The sequence below is a fragment of the Macrotis lagotis genome, chromosome 6 (genome assembly GCF_037893015.1).
Source record: "Macrotis lagotis isolate mMagLag1 chromosome 6, bilby.v1.9.chrom.fasta, whole genome shotgun sequence".
In the NCBI taxonomy this organism is placed as follows: Eukaryota; Metazoa; Chordata; class Mammalia; order Peramelemorphia; family Peramelidae; genus Macrotis; species Macrotis lagotis.
Window position 1 is genome coordinate 83,369,079 of NC_133663.1, and position 19,566 is coordinate 83,388,644.

At 34.9% G+C, this 19,566-nt stretch overlaps 1 protein-coding gene across 9 annotated transcripts in view; it reads right to left on the bottom strand.

The window, feature by feature from the left end:
- The window catches only part of ZDBF2 (zinc finger DBF-type containing 2), an 86,190-nt gene that overhangs the window by 15,283 nt on the left and 51,341 nt on the right, over positions 1-19,566 (bottom strand). For 6 of the 9 annotated variants that reach the window (XM_074191532.1, XM_074191534.1, XM_074191531.1 and 3 more), the window contains one exon: positions 4,204-19,357. In XM_074191532.1, coding sequence (XP_074047633.1) covers positions 7,189-19,357 — 12,169 coding nt within the window. In that variant the 3' untranslated portion in view covers positions 4,204-7,188. Of the gene's footprint in view, positions 1-3,547; positions 19,358-19,566 lie in introns of those variants that run through there. The other 3 variants (XR_012469436.1, XM_074191536.1, XM_074191535.1) reach the window with 2 other exon arrangements.

Sequence of the window (19,566 nt, forward strand, 5' to 3'; positions counted from 1 at the left end):
GTTAAATGACCATGGTTAGAATATATATATGTATATATATATCATTTGCAAAGTCAGCTATTGATAAAACAAAATTCTGACAAAAATATGAAGCGAACTCAACACAAATGAACCAGACATATGAAGGAATCACAAGAAATTGGTTATCATCAATAAGAAATTAAAATAATACCATACAGTAATAATAATCTTATTAATTATCTAATTTTCTTAAGATACAAAAATTAACTTTTAAGGGTTTGGGACAACATTCCTTAAGACAAAACTTGGAGAATCATTTTGAGAAGGCTTTGCACTTGGTTCTCTGTGCCTTTCTCATTCCTATTGGATGCCAGTTTCTCTAAAAACCTAAGAAATTATTAGATATATTCATCTGCAAGTCTTAAAGGTAGATGCTTAACCTGGCCAGTGTGTGTGTGTGTGTGTGTGTGTGTGTGTGTGTGTGTGTGCACGCACACTATACAGAAAGTAAAGAATACTGAGTTTACTGGGTTGTTTTTCCCCCAAGAATGAGATATAGACTTTTAAAAATATAAAGAAGGCTGATTTTTCATAGGTGTGGTTATTTGAAGGTTCATTTTTACTAAGTTGATTTCATACCTGAACACTACTCAGTCAATACTCTAAAGTTTTCCATAGCTACTTCAGATTTATTGTATGATTATGTCTAAAAATTCTACTAAGTATAAAATGCTAGAGAATTTAAAGCCCAAAGGAAGGTAATAGGACAAAATTTTCTTCTGAAGACTCTGAAAACATTTTTGCTTCATAAACAACATGACTAATAATAACATACTAAGAAAAAAGGAAACACAAACATCAAAAATCCAGCTTTTATTATTAACTCAAAATTTGTGATTTTTCTCAATGGATTTGGTTAGAATAAATTGATGCACAGTTTTAAAACACTATGTACCAAAACCTTAATTTCTGGGTATGTTCACTGTAAATACCTAGATAATCTAGTTGGAAAATTCCATGATTACTGAAACTGCCTTTTCATCTTTCAGGTCAGCAACATCTTTCTAAATTGCAAACTTAACATTTGCTATGACCAGGTGAAGCTTTAACTTGATATGGTGCCATTTAAGCAATTTTTCTAGGAAAAAATTCTATTCCAATTTTTGGGTGCCTTCAAATAACAAAACAAAATTTCCAGAATTCAAACCAAATCAACAAATATTTATAAGATGAATTACTTGTTATATATGAGGCACAACTTCATATTCCAGCAGATATTTGGTGGCTGTCCTCAAGAATCTTAAATTTGCAAAACAGAAGCCAATATTAAATAGTGAGATGAATTTGGAAACGGGAGGGGGGGGAGAATCAATAATCCTTCAAAGGTCAGATTTTTGAAAAATTTGTTTGAAGTAGCATTGTAGCATTCATAAAGATCCAAAATAGAAGAAATGCCAGATAGTGTTAATTAAACAACTTTTTTGTGAGCTAGAAATCAGTTTTGAAATAGACAGAGGAAAGGGCGGCTAGGTGGTGCAATGGATAGAGCACCAGCCCTGGAGTCAGGAGTACCCGAGTTCAAATCTGGCCTCAGACACTTAATAATTACCTAGCTGTGTGACCTTGGGCAAGCCATTTAATCCCTTTGCCTTGCAAAAACTAAAAAAATAAATAAAAAATAGAGGGAACAAAAGGGGTTTGAAGATGTTAAGAGGTATGGGAAAGATAGCAAAAATTCCAAGAAAGAACATTAAAAAGCTTACAAATTAAAGGTCAGAAAAATTAATGAATATTAGCTTAGAAATATAATTAACTAAAAAAGAAACCATCAAGAATTTTAAGACAAAATTGAAAAATGAAGGAGTAGGAAAAAGTAATTTGAAGGAAGAAACAAGGCATGAATCAACTTAAGGCTTGAACATGTAACTATGAAGTGAAGAGTTAGGTTGGTTCCATCAGATGTATGTAAAAGTATATCTCAATTTATAAGTCACATACTAAATATATTCATGAAAAAGAAAAATTAAAATTATATAACACCACAATAAATTTAAGATCATTACCTATAGAAATTTTTAATAAATCTGGCTTGGATTCATTTTTATTGTTAATTTTTCATGAGAAATAAAAAGAAGTTAAACATTTTATATTTGAAATATATGAAAGACTTGCAATTTCCTTTTATTAAAAAAATCTACATATACATAGATCAATGGTAGATGTTTGATGAATTTATCTTGATAATTTGCCAGGTCATTTTTGACAAAGTCATAGAGGGTCTAAAATGGATTCAGGGAGGGATTGAGGGTTTTTGTTTTGCAAAGGAGACCAGAAACAAAACTGTGACGGAGAAAGGAATGCTATTGGAAATGGAAAAACAAGAAAAGTAATCTAAGTTAAAACCAGGAGAGACAGAAGGAGTGGGGGTAGAGAAGAACCAAATGCTATTTTAAACCATTATGTTAAATTTCTGAATATGTAGTCCTTAGAAGAAACAGAAATTGGATTTTTTTTAATCAATTCTTAAGTACCTCAGTTTCGTCATCTATAAAATGAGGAGAATTAGACTAGTGGCTCTGAGGTCCTATCCAACACTAGATAAGAAAAGCAGGGTTCAAATTCTATCCCAAGTACTTAGTAGCTATATGACTCTGGACAAATCATTAATCTTTACTGAGGCCGAGTTTCCTCAATTGTAAAATGAAGAGGTTATAGAGGAACTTACAAGTACTAACCATCTCTAGAGCTTTGACTATGAGTTCTTAAAAAAAAACCAAGAAATTGAAAATATTTAGATTTGTAGGATCACAGTTTTTAAAGTTTAGAGATTATGTGCTTCAACACCCTCATTTTTAGAGATAAAGAAACTGAGACCCAGAGTTGACGTAATGTGCTTCACAAAGGATGGTAAGTAAGTGGTAGAGCTGACATTGCTTTGACTTGAAACTTAATTTTTTCCAAGGCCCCTTCTCATTCCATAAGATTGCATAATGTTAACTTCAATAATCTTTTTTCAGATATGAAAGTACTTTGAAGTTTTCCAAAAATTTATTGAGTACCTTACTCCTTACTTGTACCTCCTAGATAGAAACTTCCATCATTCTATGTTGATGCCTTAAATAAACTGAGACCAGAGCAATGAATTCTAGAAGTAGCTTTGCCACAGTAAAGCTGTGAGTCTTTGAACAAGATATTCAACACTCTGGGTTTTAGTATCTTTATTTCTAAAATGAGGACATTGAAGCAAATAATCTATAAGAATTCTTCCAGTACCAAAATATTATTTCATAATTCCTTATCTCTTTTTATAACTGAAAATGAATACCAAAAACATCTATCTCAGATATGAAGAAAATATAATGAAATGGCTAGACAAACTGCTCTCAATACAATAAACAGAAAATACATTTATACTAACAAAATTAAAAATTAGATCACAGATGTGTGTGTGTGTGTGTGTGTGTGTGTGTGTGTGTGTGTGTATCTGAAAAGCAAGAAAATACCATGAATACTTCTGGATGAGGTCTACTTTATATAGATAATATATATATATATATATATATATATATATATATATATATATATACACACACATATATAGTACATATATAAACACACATTTATTTACATACACACATACATATACTTATATATATATACTACAAACACAGATACATGAATAATTCAAGGCACAGCTTGATAAATATATTATTATTCTAATATCTAAATGGAGTTAATAATTGACTATCACCCGTTTTCCTAAATTGCATTTTTTTGCTAAATTCCCAAAATATTTATTTGAATATTTTCCTTTTTAAGTCTTTTTTTCAATGGATTTTAATCTTTTTTTCTCAATTATTTCTCCTATGTAAGAGTGGGAATAGAAATTGTTTACTTTAGGAAAACTCAGACCTCCAGAGTCCTTTAAATCTAAAGAAGACTACTGCTGGGGCCAAAGGCACTGCACTGATGACTCAATGCCAAATGAAATTTTATAATATCCCACATGGTAACCAGATTGAAGGTACTACAATTCAGGTTATTCTGAATTGTGAAATGAATCATTGTTACATTGAGCCATTTGTTATGGATAAATTACAAATTACTAACTTTACTTGGGGTGATTTGATCAGAGCAAAAATATTCTATTTTTTTCAATTATTCTTCTTAGTGTATCTGTATTTTTCACAGCACTATCAATGTTCACCACTCACCATATTTCCTAAGGTTTTATTTTTATTTTTTTAATTACTGGCTCCTTTATTGTCAAACCAACTTTAAAATGTACTTTGGTTGTCAAATTCTCAGATTTCTTCAGCATTCCCAGAAAAGGTTTCTAACATGTACAAAAAATATAGGCAATGTTCAACACACAATAAATTTTGTTATCTGAACATCTTTGAAAACAAAAATTTATCAAGACTTACCCTTCAAATTTCTTTCTTTAAAAAAATAGTACACCATTAGTCTTTATACTGATTTTAAAAGAAAATATATAATTATTTCAATGTTTACTTAAATATAGTTGATCTTTATAAAAAAAAAGGTTACCCTGATTAAGAGCCCTATTTACATTAAGGACTTAAATGCACTGACACAAACAATCTTTTACATCACATGATCTACGTACTTCATGTTTCTTATCAGAGTTAACAACAGAAAGCTCTATCATGGGATAGGGACAAACTTAAAACTATTCATGACAGTGGCACTCAAATTTTTACTATTAAAAGTTTTCATATTCTCAATAAAGCATACAAAATAATTACACATTCTCTACCATGACTCAATGTGTAATCTGCAAAATGGGCAAGAATATATTTTGGCAGAAAAGGCTTTTTTTGTACCACACAAAATTCTGCTAGCAATAAATCTCCACATGGTATTAATTTTGAGTTAAATTGTAATTGTATTTAAAACACTCTTATAATGTATGTAAAGTGCTTTGTAATCAAGCTCTATATAAAGTGGAATTTATATGGAATTAAAATATTAACAAGAATTCTAATCTGTCAAAAGAAATAATCAATACTGTATCATCACCTCTTACTTTCAATCGTTTTAGACTTTACCAAAAGATTCTTTTCCAGAGGCTTAGAATCTATTTCCTATTCTTTTTTTAAGATGTATTTATCTGCAAATTTAAAAATGTTTGATCATTTCTAAATCAAAAGGAATTCTCCTTCATAGAGGCTATAATAAGCAATAATACCTTGCACTTATGTATCGTATTTACTTCCAAAGTGCTTTCACATTTTATTCTTTTAACTAAAAGCAGTCAAAATTACTATTATGTGTACCCAATGGAATAATGCAAATGCAACAGAGACCCCACCCCAACCCCATCCCAGGAATATTTTTACATACCAATAATGTTTTTACTTCCCATCTATAAAAGGATATGGTTTTCTTCTGAGACCAAAATTTTATAGGTCATTATGGGTTAGTGGTTCATGATATTTTGGGCAAAGAAATTAAAACATTCACATGTGAGTGTTACTTTTTAGGATAGTATCTTTTCTTTAAAATCTTATTTTTGATTCAATGTAAGAATTTGCAAAATATATTATTCCATTGTTACTAAGTCCCTGTTCTTTGAAACATAGCTGCATACATTAAAAGTATATTGTGAATTACCCTATAAAATGAATTAGTCCTATTCCCTAATTAGTGTTATTTTAAGAGAGGCCTACTTCAGGATTTTTCTAAACTAGGAAAATATATTCAACAGGTCAAATTGTCTACTGAATAAAGATAAAATAACATTTTAAGCCAATGTAGTTATTACAAACTATAAGTATTACATTTCTTTTTCTTTGTGGAATCACTGGAATCAGCTAATGATTTTAAGAAATATCAATAGAGAAGGAATGTGTTTATAAAATAGGTTTCAGCATTTAAATATCAATACTCTTACTAATGTTAGATCTTTTGAAATAGCACGGATTTTTTTAAAATCTGAATAATTAAATCATTTAAGTAATAGCTTCTCATATAAATTTTTATCAATGAAATCTGATTAGAGCTAAAAACTAAAATAGGCTTTTTGTCACATATGTGCTCTGGTAATAAAGAACTGATCTCAGCAAAAGGAAAACCTGAGATCAAGTCCTACTATACATTTTGGTTATGTGAGCTTGGGTAAAATGACTTATGCTTTGAGACCTTTAGGCAGCTCTTTCTAAGACTTTTACAGAAGAGGTGCCAACATCTAGTGATTGAAGTTTCCACATCATGGAGTTCCCAATATCAGTGAACTCAGTATCTTTATGTTTTTGTACAAAATAAGATTATAAGATAGCCTGAATCTTCTTAATTTAATTCATATTTTAATAATATACTCTGTAGGTTTAAGATTTTGAAAAATCAAAAGCTATTTTCAATGTTCAGGAAAAATAAAAAAAACAGCAACAGCATACAGAAAATGGAAAAAAAGGATTTTCCTCCCAATCACAAACCTAAATTGTTTCTAATTGTAAAGTCACAAGGATTTCGACTTTTTGTTTATTTTTGTTTTGATTTGATGCAAATGAATGAAATTAGGGCTTAAGGGATTTCATATTCTATGACTGAAAGAATTACTTGACAATTTTTTATTAACTGGGAGATTCTGGAACCTCTTCTCATATGAGTCTTTAAAAATAAGGTTAATTTTCATTTTAATGGAACTTCTACCAACAAGGTAGATGACACTCTGACATCTTAAGGTCCCTTCCAGTTTTATGATTGAACTGTACGTCATTTTCATTTGCTGGTCTCACACTGCACTGCCCCTGCTCCCAAAGCAGTCCTAACACAGACATAATGGATGTACATATAACCACAATTTGTCATTAAAAATATGACAGCATTTGTTTTACTAGAGTTCCTGGGTGTCATCTGGACAATTTATTACCATTTGAGGATCCAAGAGTTACACTCACAGACTGAGAGGGAGGGCATCAAACTGGGGGCCAATTTTAATATTTTATAATAAATTATAATATTATACAAGATCACAGTTTTTTTTGCAGAAAAGGGTGGACAACAAGTGCATTTAAGTCTAAAAATAAGGCCCGAAGTGCTAAAGTCAAACAAATACAAAACTTCTGAAAAACATTTATAGCAAAACAGTGCAATGTGTACTGTGCCCATTCCCAGTCATGTGAACTGAGTTATTAGCTTATTCATTTAAAATATATTTCAGCTGAGGGGGTTTGGATCCTCAACTAAACAGCACAAAACTTTTTAGTTCATTTTCTCCTTCAACCTGCCACTCATGGTTGGCAAGGAAAGAGTTTCTGTGTTAGATAGTGGTGTCCCAGGAGGACAAGATAAAGCAGGCAGTGCAGCAGTTCTAGAAGGCTGTTTTTCTGTGCTAAGGAGTCTTGGATCATCACTCACCTCCCAGCTTGTAACTTTGGAAGAAGTTCCCTCTGACTGTTCCAGAACAGACTCTGCCAAAGTTCTCTCTGCTGGTTCAGTAGCACCTGATGTGACTGTGGAGTTCAAATATAATTTCTTGGGTCTTTTCCTCTTCTTTAACATTTTAAAATCAAGTTTTTGCGTCCTCAGGTACTTTCCCACAATAGTTTTTCTAGTTAGATGTCCACAACCCAAAATAGCAGAATATTTAGAGACCAAAGGTGATATATACTTTCTTATTATCTCATTCTTTCTGCTCCTAACCCAGGGTATTTGTTTTCCTGAAGTATTCTTAATGCATAGTCTAGCAATTCCATGATGGAGAACCAGAGGTCGAGAAGCTTTTTCAGAAAAGCCTGGGTCTTTATTATTTGCCTCCTTCCTTTTCCAGATTTTCTTTGGATTCTTTTTCATGCGTATTCTTCTGATTGATTTTACAGATGTTTTAGTGACTCTCTGCTCACATGAGGCTGATCTGGAACAATTTTCTATTTGAACACACATGGTATCTAAAGGTGAGCTTGCTGACTGCTGATAAGATTTATCTGCAGGACTATCAATCAAAATTTCACAATTCTCTGAGGAAAGGGAAGGTTCATCCAACTTTGGACTTGATCTTAATTCATCTCCTTCAATAGAGGAAAGGGAAAATGCATCCAACTTTGGACTTGATGTTAAATCATCTTCCTTTTCTGGATTTGAAGTACAGCTATCAGGGTCTAAAAACTCAGAAGACTGGCCAGCTGGTAAACAGTTTTTCTGAGAAGCAACAACACCTTTGTTTAACTTGACATTTAGGTTGAGACTTTTAAACAACTGTCTCACATGGGCAGGTTTTTGATCCTTTTCTTCTGATGAGTCAGTAGGAACTGTTTTCAGGATTCGGTTAGTCATGGAATCATAATATTTAAAAGAACAGCGTTTATATTTATATTTTATAGACTCATTATCTATGGAATTTTGATTTCTTTTCATTTTAAGTTCATCATTAATTGCTTTATTCTGATTAGTCTCTGGGCAGGAAAGAACATAAACTACTGTTTCAGGTTGCACAGGGCTCAAAATTTTGTTATATGATTCAGGAAGTTTAAGAGTACAAAATCTGGTACTCATGTTTGGTGTCCTATCATTCTCCACCCAAATACCTGTCTCATTATCCGACAGCTCTTGCTCACTAAACATGTGTCTTCCAAATAATGAATAGTCTATCATACTTGTTTGAGTCCCATGGCTGACTTTAACAACTTGGCATCGAGAAGCCATGCGCCACGTTCGCTTCTTAGGCCTCTTAGCCGGTGGAGCACTGCATAGCATATCTGAAGCCTCAGAAAAGGTGTCCAAACTACAAATACTTGCAGTATCAAGTTCTGGCAGAGCTTTAGCCGATGTCCCACCTTTCTGCTTATTTTTGTTTGCTTCCTTAGTCTCAGGTTCATCATTAAAGTAACAACGGAAATTCCGGCCTTCCCGGAATTCACGCACCAAAGCTTCAATTTTTAAGTCATCTTCATACATTATCTGAGTCCATGTTTTTCCCACAAAAGAAGGAGGCACATGAGGAAGTGCAGGAAGCACAGGCTCATCACAGTGTTCCACTGTATTCATGTCTGTCCGTTGCATTTCTTCTAAGGAACTGATTTTTAGAACAGAACTTAAACGAGATTGATAGTTCTCATCTTCCAGATCAATATGCACTTCTGTCAGAAGGTCTATTTCTTTTACAGCTAATGTATGCTGCTCAGCTACTGATTCAAATGAGGCATCACAATCAAAACTCATTTCAGAATCTGTTGTACTTTCATGATCCAATATGGCAGATAAATTAAAAAAGGAACTCTCCTCCTCTTGGCTGGACTGCATATTGGGCAGAATGACGTCTTCAACGACTTCTTTAACAGGAACTGTACCAATACTGCTCAACTTTGTTTCTGAGTTTTCTCCTAATATGGGGGTGGACTCAAAGTTTAGTGAGCCACCAGTACCCATACACATAATGCTCAATTTTGTTTCTAAGTTTTCTCCTACTTTGGGAGTTGAATCAAAATTTAGTGAGCCAACAGTCCCCACACCCATACTGCTCAACTTTGTTTCTGAGTTTTTCCCCAGTTTGGGAGTTGATTCAATTACTAGGTCATCAGTACCCAAATCCATACACACCAATCCTATTTCTGAATTTTCTCCTAATTTGGGAGTTGACTTAAACTTAGAAGAGCTACCAGTCCCCATATCCATTCTAGTCAAGTTTGTTTCTAAATTTTCTCCTAATCTGGCAGTTGACTCAAAGTTAAATGAGTCATCATTCCCTATACCCATAGTAGACAAAAATTTGGCAGCTGATTCAAAGTTTATCAAGTCATCATTCCCTATATCAATACTCGTCAATACTGTTTCTGAATTTTCTCCTAATTTTGGAGTTGATTCAAAGTTGAAAGAGCCATCAGTACCCATAGGCATACTACTCAATTCTGTTTCTGAGTTTTCTGCTAATTTGGGAGTTAACTCAAATTTTAATAAATCATCATTCTCCATATCCATCACGGTGAACAGTGTTTCTGAATTTTCTCCTAAAATGTCAATTGACTCAAAGTTTAGTGAGCCATCAGTGCCTATATTTGTACTAGTCAACTTTGTTTCTGAGTTCTCTCCTAGTTTTGAAGCTGATTCAAAGCTTGGTGAACCACCAATCTCCACTGCTATATTAGTCAAATTTGTTTTTGAGTTGGCTCCAAGTTTGGAAGGTGACCCACAGTTTACCGAGTCACTAGTCCCCATAACAATACAGCTTATCATATTCTCTAAATTGTCTCCAAATCTGGGAGGTGATTCAAAACTGGGTGAATCACCAATTTCCACACTCTTATTGACAAACTCTGTTTCTGAATTTTCTCCTACATTGGACATTAACTGAAAATTTAACAACTCCTCAATTCCTATATCCACATTGATCAAACCACTTTCTGAGTTTCCTTCTGGATTGGAAGTAGGTTCAAAGTTTAATGAATCATCAATTCCCATACCATCATTGATTAACCTTGATTCTGAATTTTCTTCTTGTTTGAGATTTGACTCAAAGTTTAGTGAGCTACCAGTAATATCAGTTTCTGAGTCTACTCTAGATATGGGACTTGGCTCAGATTTTGGTGATTGCAACACAGTTTCTAGGGTTTTTCCTGGTTTGAGTATTGACTCAAACTTTACTGGGCTACCAGTCCTCCAATCTTTGACCAACTTTGTTTCCAAGTCTTTTTCTAATTGATTTAATTCAAAGATTACCGAGCTACTAGTCCCCAAATTTTTATCAATCAACTCTGTTTCCTCTACTTTTGGAGATAGCTTAAAGTTTGGTGGGCTATCAGTTCCTACACCCACACTGATTAATCTTGGTTCTGAATTTTCTCCTCGGTTGAGAATTGATTCAAAGTTGAGTGAGTTATCAGTACCCACTCCAATATCAGTCAATAAGGTTTCTGATTTTACTTTAGGTATGGGACTTGGCTCAGGTTTTGGCAATTTCAACATAGTTTCTAAGGTTTTTTCTACTTTGGGCATCGATTCTAACTTCACTGGGCTACCAGTCCTCCAATCTTTGATCAACTTTGTTTCTGAGTCTTTTTCTAATTGATGATTTGACTCAAAGATTACTGAGCTACCAGTTCCCAAATTCCTATCAACCAACTCTGTTTCCTCTACTTTTGGAGATAACTTTAAGTTTGGTGAGCTATCATTTTCTTCACCCTCACCAATTAAACTTGATTCTGAATTTTCTTCTTGGTTGAGAACTGATTCAAAGTTGAGTGAGCTACTAATCTCCATTTCAATATCTGTCAATAAGGTTTCTGATTTTACTTTAGGTATGGAACTTGGCTCAGGTTTTGGTGATTTCAACACAGTTCCTAAGGTTTTTTCTACTTTGGGCATCGATTCTAACTTCACTGGGCTTCCAGTCCTCCACCCCTTGACCAATTTTGTTTCTAAGTCTTTTTCTAATTGATGATTTGACTCAAAAATTACTGAGCTACCAGTCCCCAAATTCATGTCAATCAACTCTAATTCCTCTACTTTTGGAGATAACTTAAAGTATGGAGGGCTATCAGTTCCTACACCCACACTGATAAAACTTGGTTCTGAATTTTCTCCTTGGTTGAGGATTGATTCAAAGTTGAGTGAGCTACTAGTCTCCATTTCAATATCTGCCAATAAGGTTTCTGATTCTACTTTAGGTAAGGGACTTGGCTCAGGTTTTGGTGATTTCAACACAGTTTCTAGGATTTTTTCTACTTTGGGCATTGATTCTAACTTTACTAGACTACCAGTCCTCCACCCCTTGACCAACTCTGTTTCTGAGTCTTTTTCTAATCGATGATTTGACTCAAGGATTACTGAGCTACCAGTCCCTAAATTCATATCAATCAACTCCATTTCCTCTATTTTTGGAGATAATTTAAAGTTTGGTGAGTCATCAGTTCCTACACCTATACTGACTAATCTTGGTTCTGAACTTGCCCCTTTGTTGAAAACTGACTCAAAATTTAGTGAGTTACTAGTCTCCATTTCAATATCTGTCAATAAGGTTTCTGATTCTACTTTAGGTATGGGTTTTAGTTCAATGTTTGGCAAGCTGTTAATCTGTGGAACAATACAACTGAACACAGCTTCCAAGTTTTTTCCTTCTTTGGGAGTTGACTCAAAGTTTAATGAGTTACCAGCACCTACTCCAATATCAGTCAACATTGTTTCTGAATCTGCTCCAGGTATGGGATTTGAATTGAGGTGTGATGAATTCAACATTGTTCCTAAAGTTTTTCCTACTTTGGGCATTAATTCAAAATTTATTGAACTATCACTCCCCAAACCCATATGGATCAATTTTATTTCTGAGTTTTCTCCTAATTTAGGAGATGATTTAAAGTTTGGTGAACTATCAGTCCCCAACTCTGTTTCTGAGTTTTCTTCTTCTTTAGAAGTTGACTCAAAGCTTACTGAGCTACCAGCCCCCAAATCCATATTCATCAACTTTGTGTCTGAATTTTCTCCTTCTTTGGGAGTTGATTCAAAGTTTAGTGAGCCACTAGACCCCACACTCATAATTACCAACCTTCTTTTTGAGTTTTCTTCCAGTTTGGAAATGGTCTCAAAGTTTGATGAGCCATAAGTTACCATAGCCTTACTCTCTAACCTTGATTTTGAATTTTCTCCTAGTTTGGGAGTTGACTCAAAATTTAGTGAGCTACCAGCCTCCAAATCCATACCAATCAACTCTGTTTCTGTTAATTGTGCATCTGACTCAAAATTTACAGAGCCATTAGTTCCCAAATCCATACTGATTAACTCTGTTTCAGAGCTTTCCTCTACTTTGGAAGATGACTCAAAGTTTGTTGAGCCACCAGTTCCTATACGCACATTGATTAAACTAGTTTCTGAACTTTCTCCTAGAAAACCCCTGGGAGTTGAATCAACATTTAGTGGGCCACCAGTCCCCAGACCCATAATAATCAATCTCCCTTCTGAGTTTTCTTCCAGCCTCTGGGTTGATCCAAAGTTTTGTAAGCTACCAGTTCCTACTCCAATGTCAGTCAAGAATGTTTCTGTGTCTGTTCTAGTCATGGGAATTGTCTCAAGACTTGGTGAACTCCTAGTGGCTGTTAAAATATAGCTTGACATAGTTGCTAAGTTTTTTCCTACTTTGGAAGCTGACTCAAAGTTTACTGAATTACCAGTCCTCAAATCCATACTCATCAACATTGTATCTGAATTTTCTCCTTCTTTGGGAGAGTCAAAATTTGGTGAGCCACTAGATCTGATGCCCACATTGACTAGCTTTGTTTCTGAATTTTCTCCTACTCTTAGAGATGAATCAATATTTAGTGGGCCACTAGCCCCCACACCCATGATAACAAACCTTCTCTGTGAATTTTCTCCCAATTTAGGAACTGACTCTAAGTTCAGTGAATTACCAGTCCCCAAACTCATGCTCATCAATTTTGTTTCTGAATTTTCTCCTACTTTAGGAGTTGACTCAACTGAGTCAAAAGTATCTATATCCATATCGAAAAGCCTTGCTTCTGAATTTTCTCCTTGGTTGGGAGCTGGTTCAACAGTTAGTGGGTCACTGGTTCTCACACTAGTATCAATGAACTCTCTTTCATCATTTTCTTCTTGTTTAGGGGGGGATTCAAAGTTTAGTGAGTTATCAGTCCCTATGCCAATGCTAATCAACTTTGTTTCTAAGTTTTTTCCTGGTTTAGGAGTGGAGAAGTTTACTCGGTCACCAGTCCCCAAATCCATACTTGTTAACTTTGTATCTGAGTTCTCCCCTACAATGGAAGCAGTCTTCAAGTCTGGGGAACCACCAGTTCCTATACCCACTTTGATTAATCTCGTTTTTGAGTTTTCTCCTAGTTTGGGAGATGATTTCAAGTTCACTGAGCCACCAGTCCCCAAAAGAATCAATTTTGTTTGAAAGTTTTCCCCTTCTTTGGGAGCTGATTCAATGTTGAATAAACCACTAGACTGAGTACCAATGCTGGTCATCATTGGTTTTGAGTTTCCTCCTAGTTTGGGAGTGGATGCAAATTTAAGTGAGGGACAACCCTCTACACCTGTAAGGCTCAGTTTTAATCCTGACCTTGCTTTTAATGAATGACCAGTCCCTATACCAACACAGGTAAACCTTTTATCTGACTTTTCTTCTACTTTGGGAGCTGACTCAAACTTTAGTGAGCCACCAGCCCTAATACCAAAACTGGCAAATTTTGTTTCAGAGTTTGCTCCTAATTTTGGAGTTGATTTTAAATTTACTGAATTATCAGTCCCCATACTAATACTGGAAAACTTTGTTTCTAAGTTTGTTCCTAGCTTAGGAGTAGAAGAAAAGTTAAGTGAACCACTAGTCCACATACCCATATGGATCAACTTTGTTTTTGAGCTTTCCCCTAATTTTGGAGTTGGCTCCAATTTTTCTGGGTCACTAGTCTCCATATTCATACTAAATAACCTTGTTTCTGAATTTTTTCCTTTATTGGGAGCTGACTCAAATTTTAGTGTGCCACCAGCACTAATAGCAAAACTGGAAAATTTTGTTTCAGAGTTTTCTCCTAATTTTGGAGTTGATTTGGAGCTTCCTGAGTAACTAGCTCCCGTATCCATACTGAATAAGCTCATTTCTGAGTTTGCTCCTAGTTTGGAAGTAGACTCAAAGTTTACTAAATCATGTTTTCCCACATCCATACGGCTAAACATTGTTTCTAAGTTTCCTGCTGGTTTGGGAGTTGACTCAAAGTTTACAGAATCAAAAGTTTGAACACCTACACTAATCAATTTTTTTTCTGAGTTTTTTCCTAATTTGGGAGTTGACTCTAAGTTTACTGAGTGAAAAGACCCCTTATTCATACTGATCAACTCTATCTCTGAATTTTCTCCAAGCTTGGGAGTTGACTCAAATTTTAGAGACTGACCAATCCCCATTGGACTCAATTTTGTTTCTGACTCTGCTTTTAATTTGGGGGTTGACTCAAACTTTATTGAGCCTCCAGTCCCCATACCAAAACTAGTAAATTTTTTTTCTGAGTTTATTCCTAGTTTGGGAGTTGTCTCAATGTGTAAAGAACCATTAGCTCCCATACACATACGGCCCAACATCATTTCTAGATTTTCTCCTAATCCGGAAGGTGATTCTAAGTTTACTGAGCCTCTTGTCCCCATACCCACACTGATCAACTTTGTTTTTGAGTTTTCTCCTCTTTGGGAAGCTGAATGAAATTTTACTGAGCGACCAGTCCGCATACTGATATGGCACAATTTTGTCTGTGACTTTGATCCTAATTTAGGAGTTGACTCAAATTTTAGTGGGCTACCAGTATTCATATCCATGCCTCTAAACTTTAAATCTGAGTTTCTTCCTAATTTGGGAGCTGACAGAATGTTAAATGAACTACGAGTTCCCATACCCATACCAACAAATTTTGTTTCTGACTGCACTCCTAATTTTGGAGCTAACTTAAAGTTTAGTGAGGCACCAGTACCCATAGCCATATTGCTCAACATGGTTTCTAAGCTTTTTCCTAGTTTTGGTGAAGAATCAAAGTTAAGTGAGCTATCAGTCCTTATAACCATACTGGTTAACTTCTTTTCTGAATTTGCTCCTGGTTTGGAAGTTGACTCAAAGTTTAATGAGCTACCAATGCTCATACCCATACTTATCAACCCTGTTTCTGACTTTGTTCCTAGTGTGGAAGACGACTTGATGTTTGATGAGTCACCAATTACCATTTTCATATGATCCAACTTTGTTTCTAAGCTTTCTTCTAATTTGATGACAGACTTGGCTTTTCCAGTGTTACTGGTATCCATACCCAAACTCCTCAAATTTGTTTCTGATTTTTCTAAGACTTCAGGGTTTACCTCAAAGTTTAATGAGCTGCCAGTACCCATTGGCATCCTACTCGACTTTATTTCTGAGCTCTGTCCTAATTTGATGACTGACTCAGTCTTTAGTGAGCCACTAGTACTGATATCAACACTGCTCAAATTTGTTTCTGAGCTTAGTCCTGATCTGATGACTGATCCAACTTTTAGAGAGCCACCAGTATTTTTACAAATTCTGCTCAACTCTGTTTCTGAGTTACCTCCTAATCTGATGACTGATTCAAATTTTTGTAGGCCAACAGTTTCCATATTGGAATTAATCAACTCTGTTTCTGAGTTTATTCCTAATTTGGGGGTTGACTCAAATTTTAGTGAACTATCAGTCTGCATATACATATGGGTCAACTTTTCCTCTGAGCTTTCTCCTTGTCTGATGACTGATTCAAAATTTAATGAGCCACTAGAGTTCATGACTTCACTGCTAAAATTTGTTTCTGAACTTTCTCCTAGTTTGAGGATTGGTTCAGAATTTAAATAATCATTAGAATCCTTATTAATACCACTCAAAGTTGTTTCAAAGTTCTCTCTTAATTTGGGAGCTGATTCAAAGTTTTCTGAGAAACCACTACTTACACAAGTACTGCTCAACTTTATTTTTGACTTTTCTCCTAGTTTAAGGGTGGACTCAGAGTTAAGTGAACCACTAATTCTCCTACCAATATTCCTTAACTTTGTTTTGGGGCTTTCTCCAAATCTAATGATTGACTGAAAGTTTTGTGAGCCACCAGTACCCAAATTTACACTGCTCAATTTAGTTTTTGTAGTTTCCCTTAACTTGGAAGTTGTTTCAATGTTTGGTGAAACACAAACACCCATTTCTATGATGTTCAACTCTGTTTCTGAACTTTTCCCTAATTTGGGAACTGACTCAAAGTTTGGTGAGCCACCGGTACCCAAACTCATACTGGTTAATTCTCCTTCTGAATTTTCTCTTAATTTGGGAGTTGCCTCCATGTTCGGTGTATCTTCAATACCCATACCTATATTGCTCAACTTTGTTTCTGAACTTATTCCAAATTTAATGATTGATCCAAAGTTGTGTAATTCATCCACACCTATACTGCTCAAAATTTCTTGTGAGCATTCTCCAACTTTGGGCATTGATTCAATGCTTCTTGTATCTATACCAGTACTGCTCAATTTTGTTTTTGAATTTTCCCTTAATTTGGAAGTTGACTCAAAGTTTTGTGAGCCACCAGGTCCCAAAAATATGCTTTTCAACTTTGTTTCTGAGCTTTCTCCATATCTGATAATTGACCTAAAGTTTCTGGAGTCACCAGTATCCTTACCTATAATGCTTGATTTTGTGTCTGAGCTTTGTCCAAATCTGATTATTGACTTAAAATTTTGTGCGCCATCAGTCCTCATACTATTCAACTTTCTTACTGAATTTCCTCCAAGTTTGGTGACTACTTCAAAGTTTGGTGGGTAACCAGTTCTTATATTAAAAATGTTCATCTCTGGTTTTAAGTTTTCAACCACTTTAGGAATTACTTCAACATCTTTTGAACCACTAGTATCCATACCACTGAATTTCATTTCTAATTTTTTTCCTAAATTGAAAGATGGCACAAAGTTAAGTGAGCCACCAGTCCCCACACCAAAACTGCCTAACTTTGTTTCTGAGTTTTTTCTTAATTGGGAAGTTGACTCAAAGTTTCCTGAATCATCAGTTTCTATACCCAAATGGCCCAATCTTGATTCTGAATTCTGTCCAAATCTGATGATTGACTTAAAATTCTGTGAGCCATCAGTAACTATGCCCATATCCCTCAACTTTGTTTCTGTATTTTCTCGCAGTTTTGAGGCTGGCTCTAAGTTTAGTGAGTCACTCTTATGTTTTTCAATACTACTTAACTTTGGTTTTGAGTTTTCTCCTAATTTATGAATTAACTCAAAGTTTACTGAGCTATTACTTTCTTTATCAATACTGCTCATTTTTGTTTCTGGGCCTTTTCCAAATCTGATGATTGATCTAAATTTTTGTGAGTCACCAATATCTAAACCTATTCTACTTAATCTTGACTCTGGATTTTCTCCTATTTTGGAAGATGATTCACTATTTCGTGAGCCAAAAAAGTTCAATCTTGTTTTTGAGATTTCTCCTAGTTTGAGAGTTGAATGAAGGTTTAGAGAGTCACCACTATCAATACTAATATTGCTTAAATTAATCTGAGGATTTTCTCCTATTTGGGGAATTGTCTCAAAGTCTCTTGAGCCACCAGTTCCCATACCAACAATGCTCAACTTTGATTCTGAGTTTTTTCCAAATCTGATGATTGACTTAAAATTTCTTGAGTCTTCAATATTCATACCCATACTGGCCAGCTTTGTTTCTGAGCTTTTTTCTGGTGTTAAGGTTGCCTCAATGTTAAGTGAGTTACCAGTAGTCAGACTAATATTACTTAACTCTGGTTTAAAGTTTTCTCCTATTCGGGGGATTGAACCAAAGTCACTAGTACTCATACCAATATTTCTCAATTTTTTATGTGATTTTTCTCCTATTTGGGGGGTTAAATCAATATTTAGTAAGCCACCAGTTCCTATACCAATATTGCTCACCTGTTTTTTGGAATTTTCTTCTAAGATAGGGGCTGAATCAAGGTTTAATAAGCCACCAGTTTCCACCCCAATACTACTAAACTTTGTTTTTGAGTTTTCTCCTACTTTAGGATTTGAATCAATACTTAATGAGCCACCAGTTTTAATACCAATACTGCTCAACTTTACATCTGAGCTTTTTCCAAATCTGATGATGGACTTAAAGTTTTGTGAACCACCAGTACTCATACCCATACTGTTTAATTTTGTTTCTGCATCTTCTCCTACTTTGGGGACTGAATCAAATTTTAGTGAACCACCAGTACCCATAGGTTTCCTGAGTCGAAAGTCCGCCTCCCAAGTTTTACCCTGAGATTGTAAACCATCTCGTTGCAAAAATGATTTACCTGAGGTCATATGGAAAGAGTTCCCTTGTCCAACTTTAGGGCTCTGACGTAAAACTGAAGAGGTTCCTAACTGGAGTGATGACTCAAAAGATCTAGAACATTTGTCCAACTGTACATCCTTATTGCACGTATCATTCCTGTTTGGGATACATTTGATTACTGAAACCGAATGAGTTTCTGGGGATGATAAACTGGCATTGTCAGTCATAACTGGACTAACAGCAGAATCTTGAGGTAAAGAATTATCAGAACTGCAGAGTTCTGTAATTACTGGGATATGATAACTACTATCTGTAGAATCAAAGCTTTCCTCAGGAATTTCCTTTTCCATGCTGTTATCAATGCACATGATCTCCTCCTGAGTGTCTTCCATAGATAGCTGCTGCTCATTCACACTTGTTTGGATAACTGACTGTCGAAGAGAAACATCTTCCATATCCTTCTGGGATTCACCAGAAGAACATGAATCTACAATGGATTTCAAGTCCTTCATAGATGAATCCTCTCTGTCACCAAGAGTTTCCTTCTCAGCCCCCTTTTCTGGAACTTGATCAGTATCCAATTGAGCCTCCTTGGGAGGTGATGGACGACTGAGAAGTGGTATGTCATCATATGTTGGTCTAAAATGTATGGGGGGAAAAATTTCATTATACATATATATATAGATATATAAAATTAAACACACATACATGCACTAAAGTAATTTAAAATTTTAAATAAAAGATTTTTAAGAACTTCAGAAACCAAGACTTCTATGTACAAGGGACAAATCAAATTGATTGAATCAGTATCTGTATTTCTTGGGAGTTCAAAGTGATTCAGGGAACCT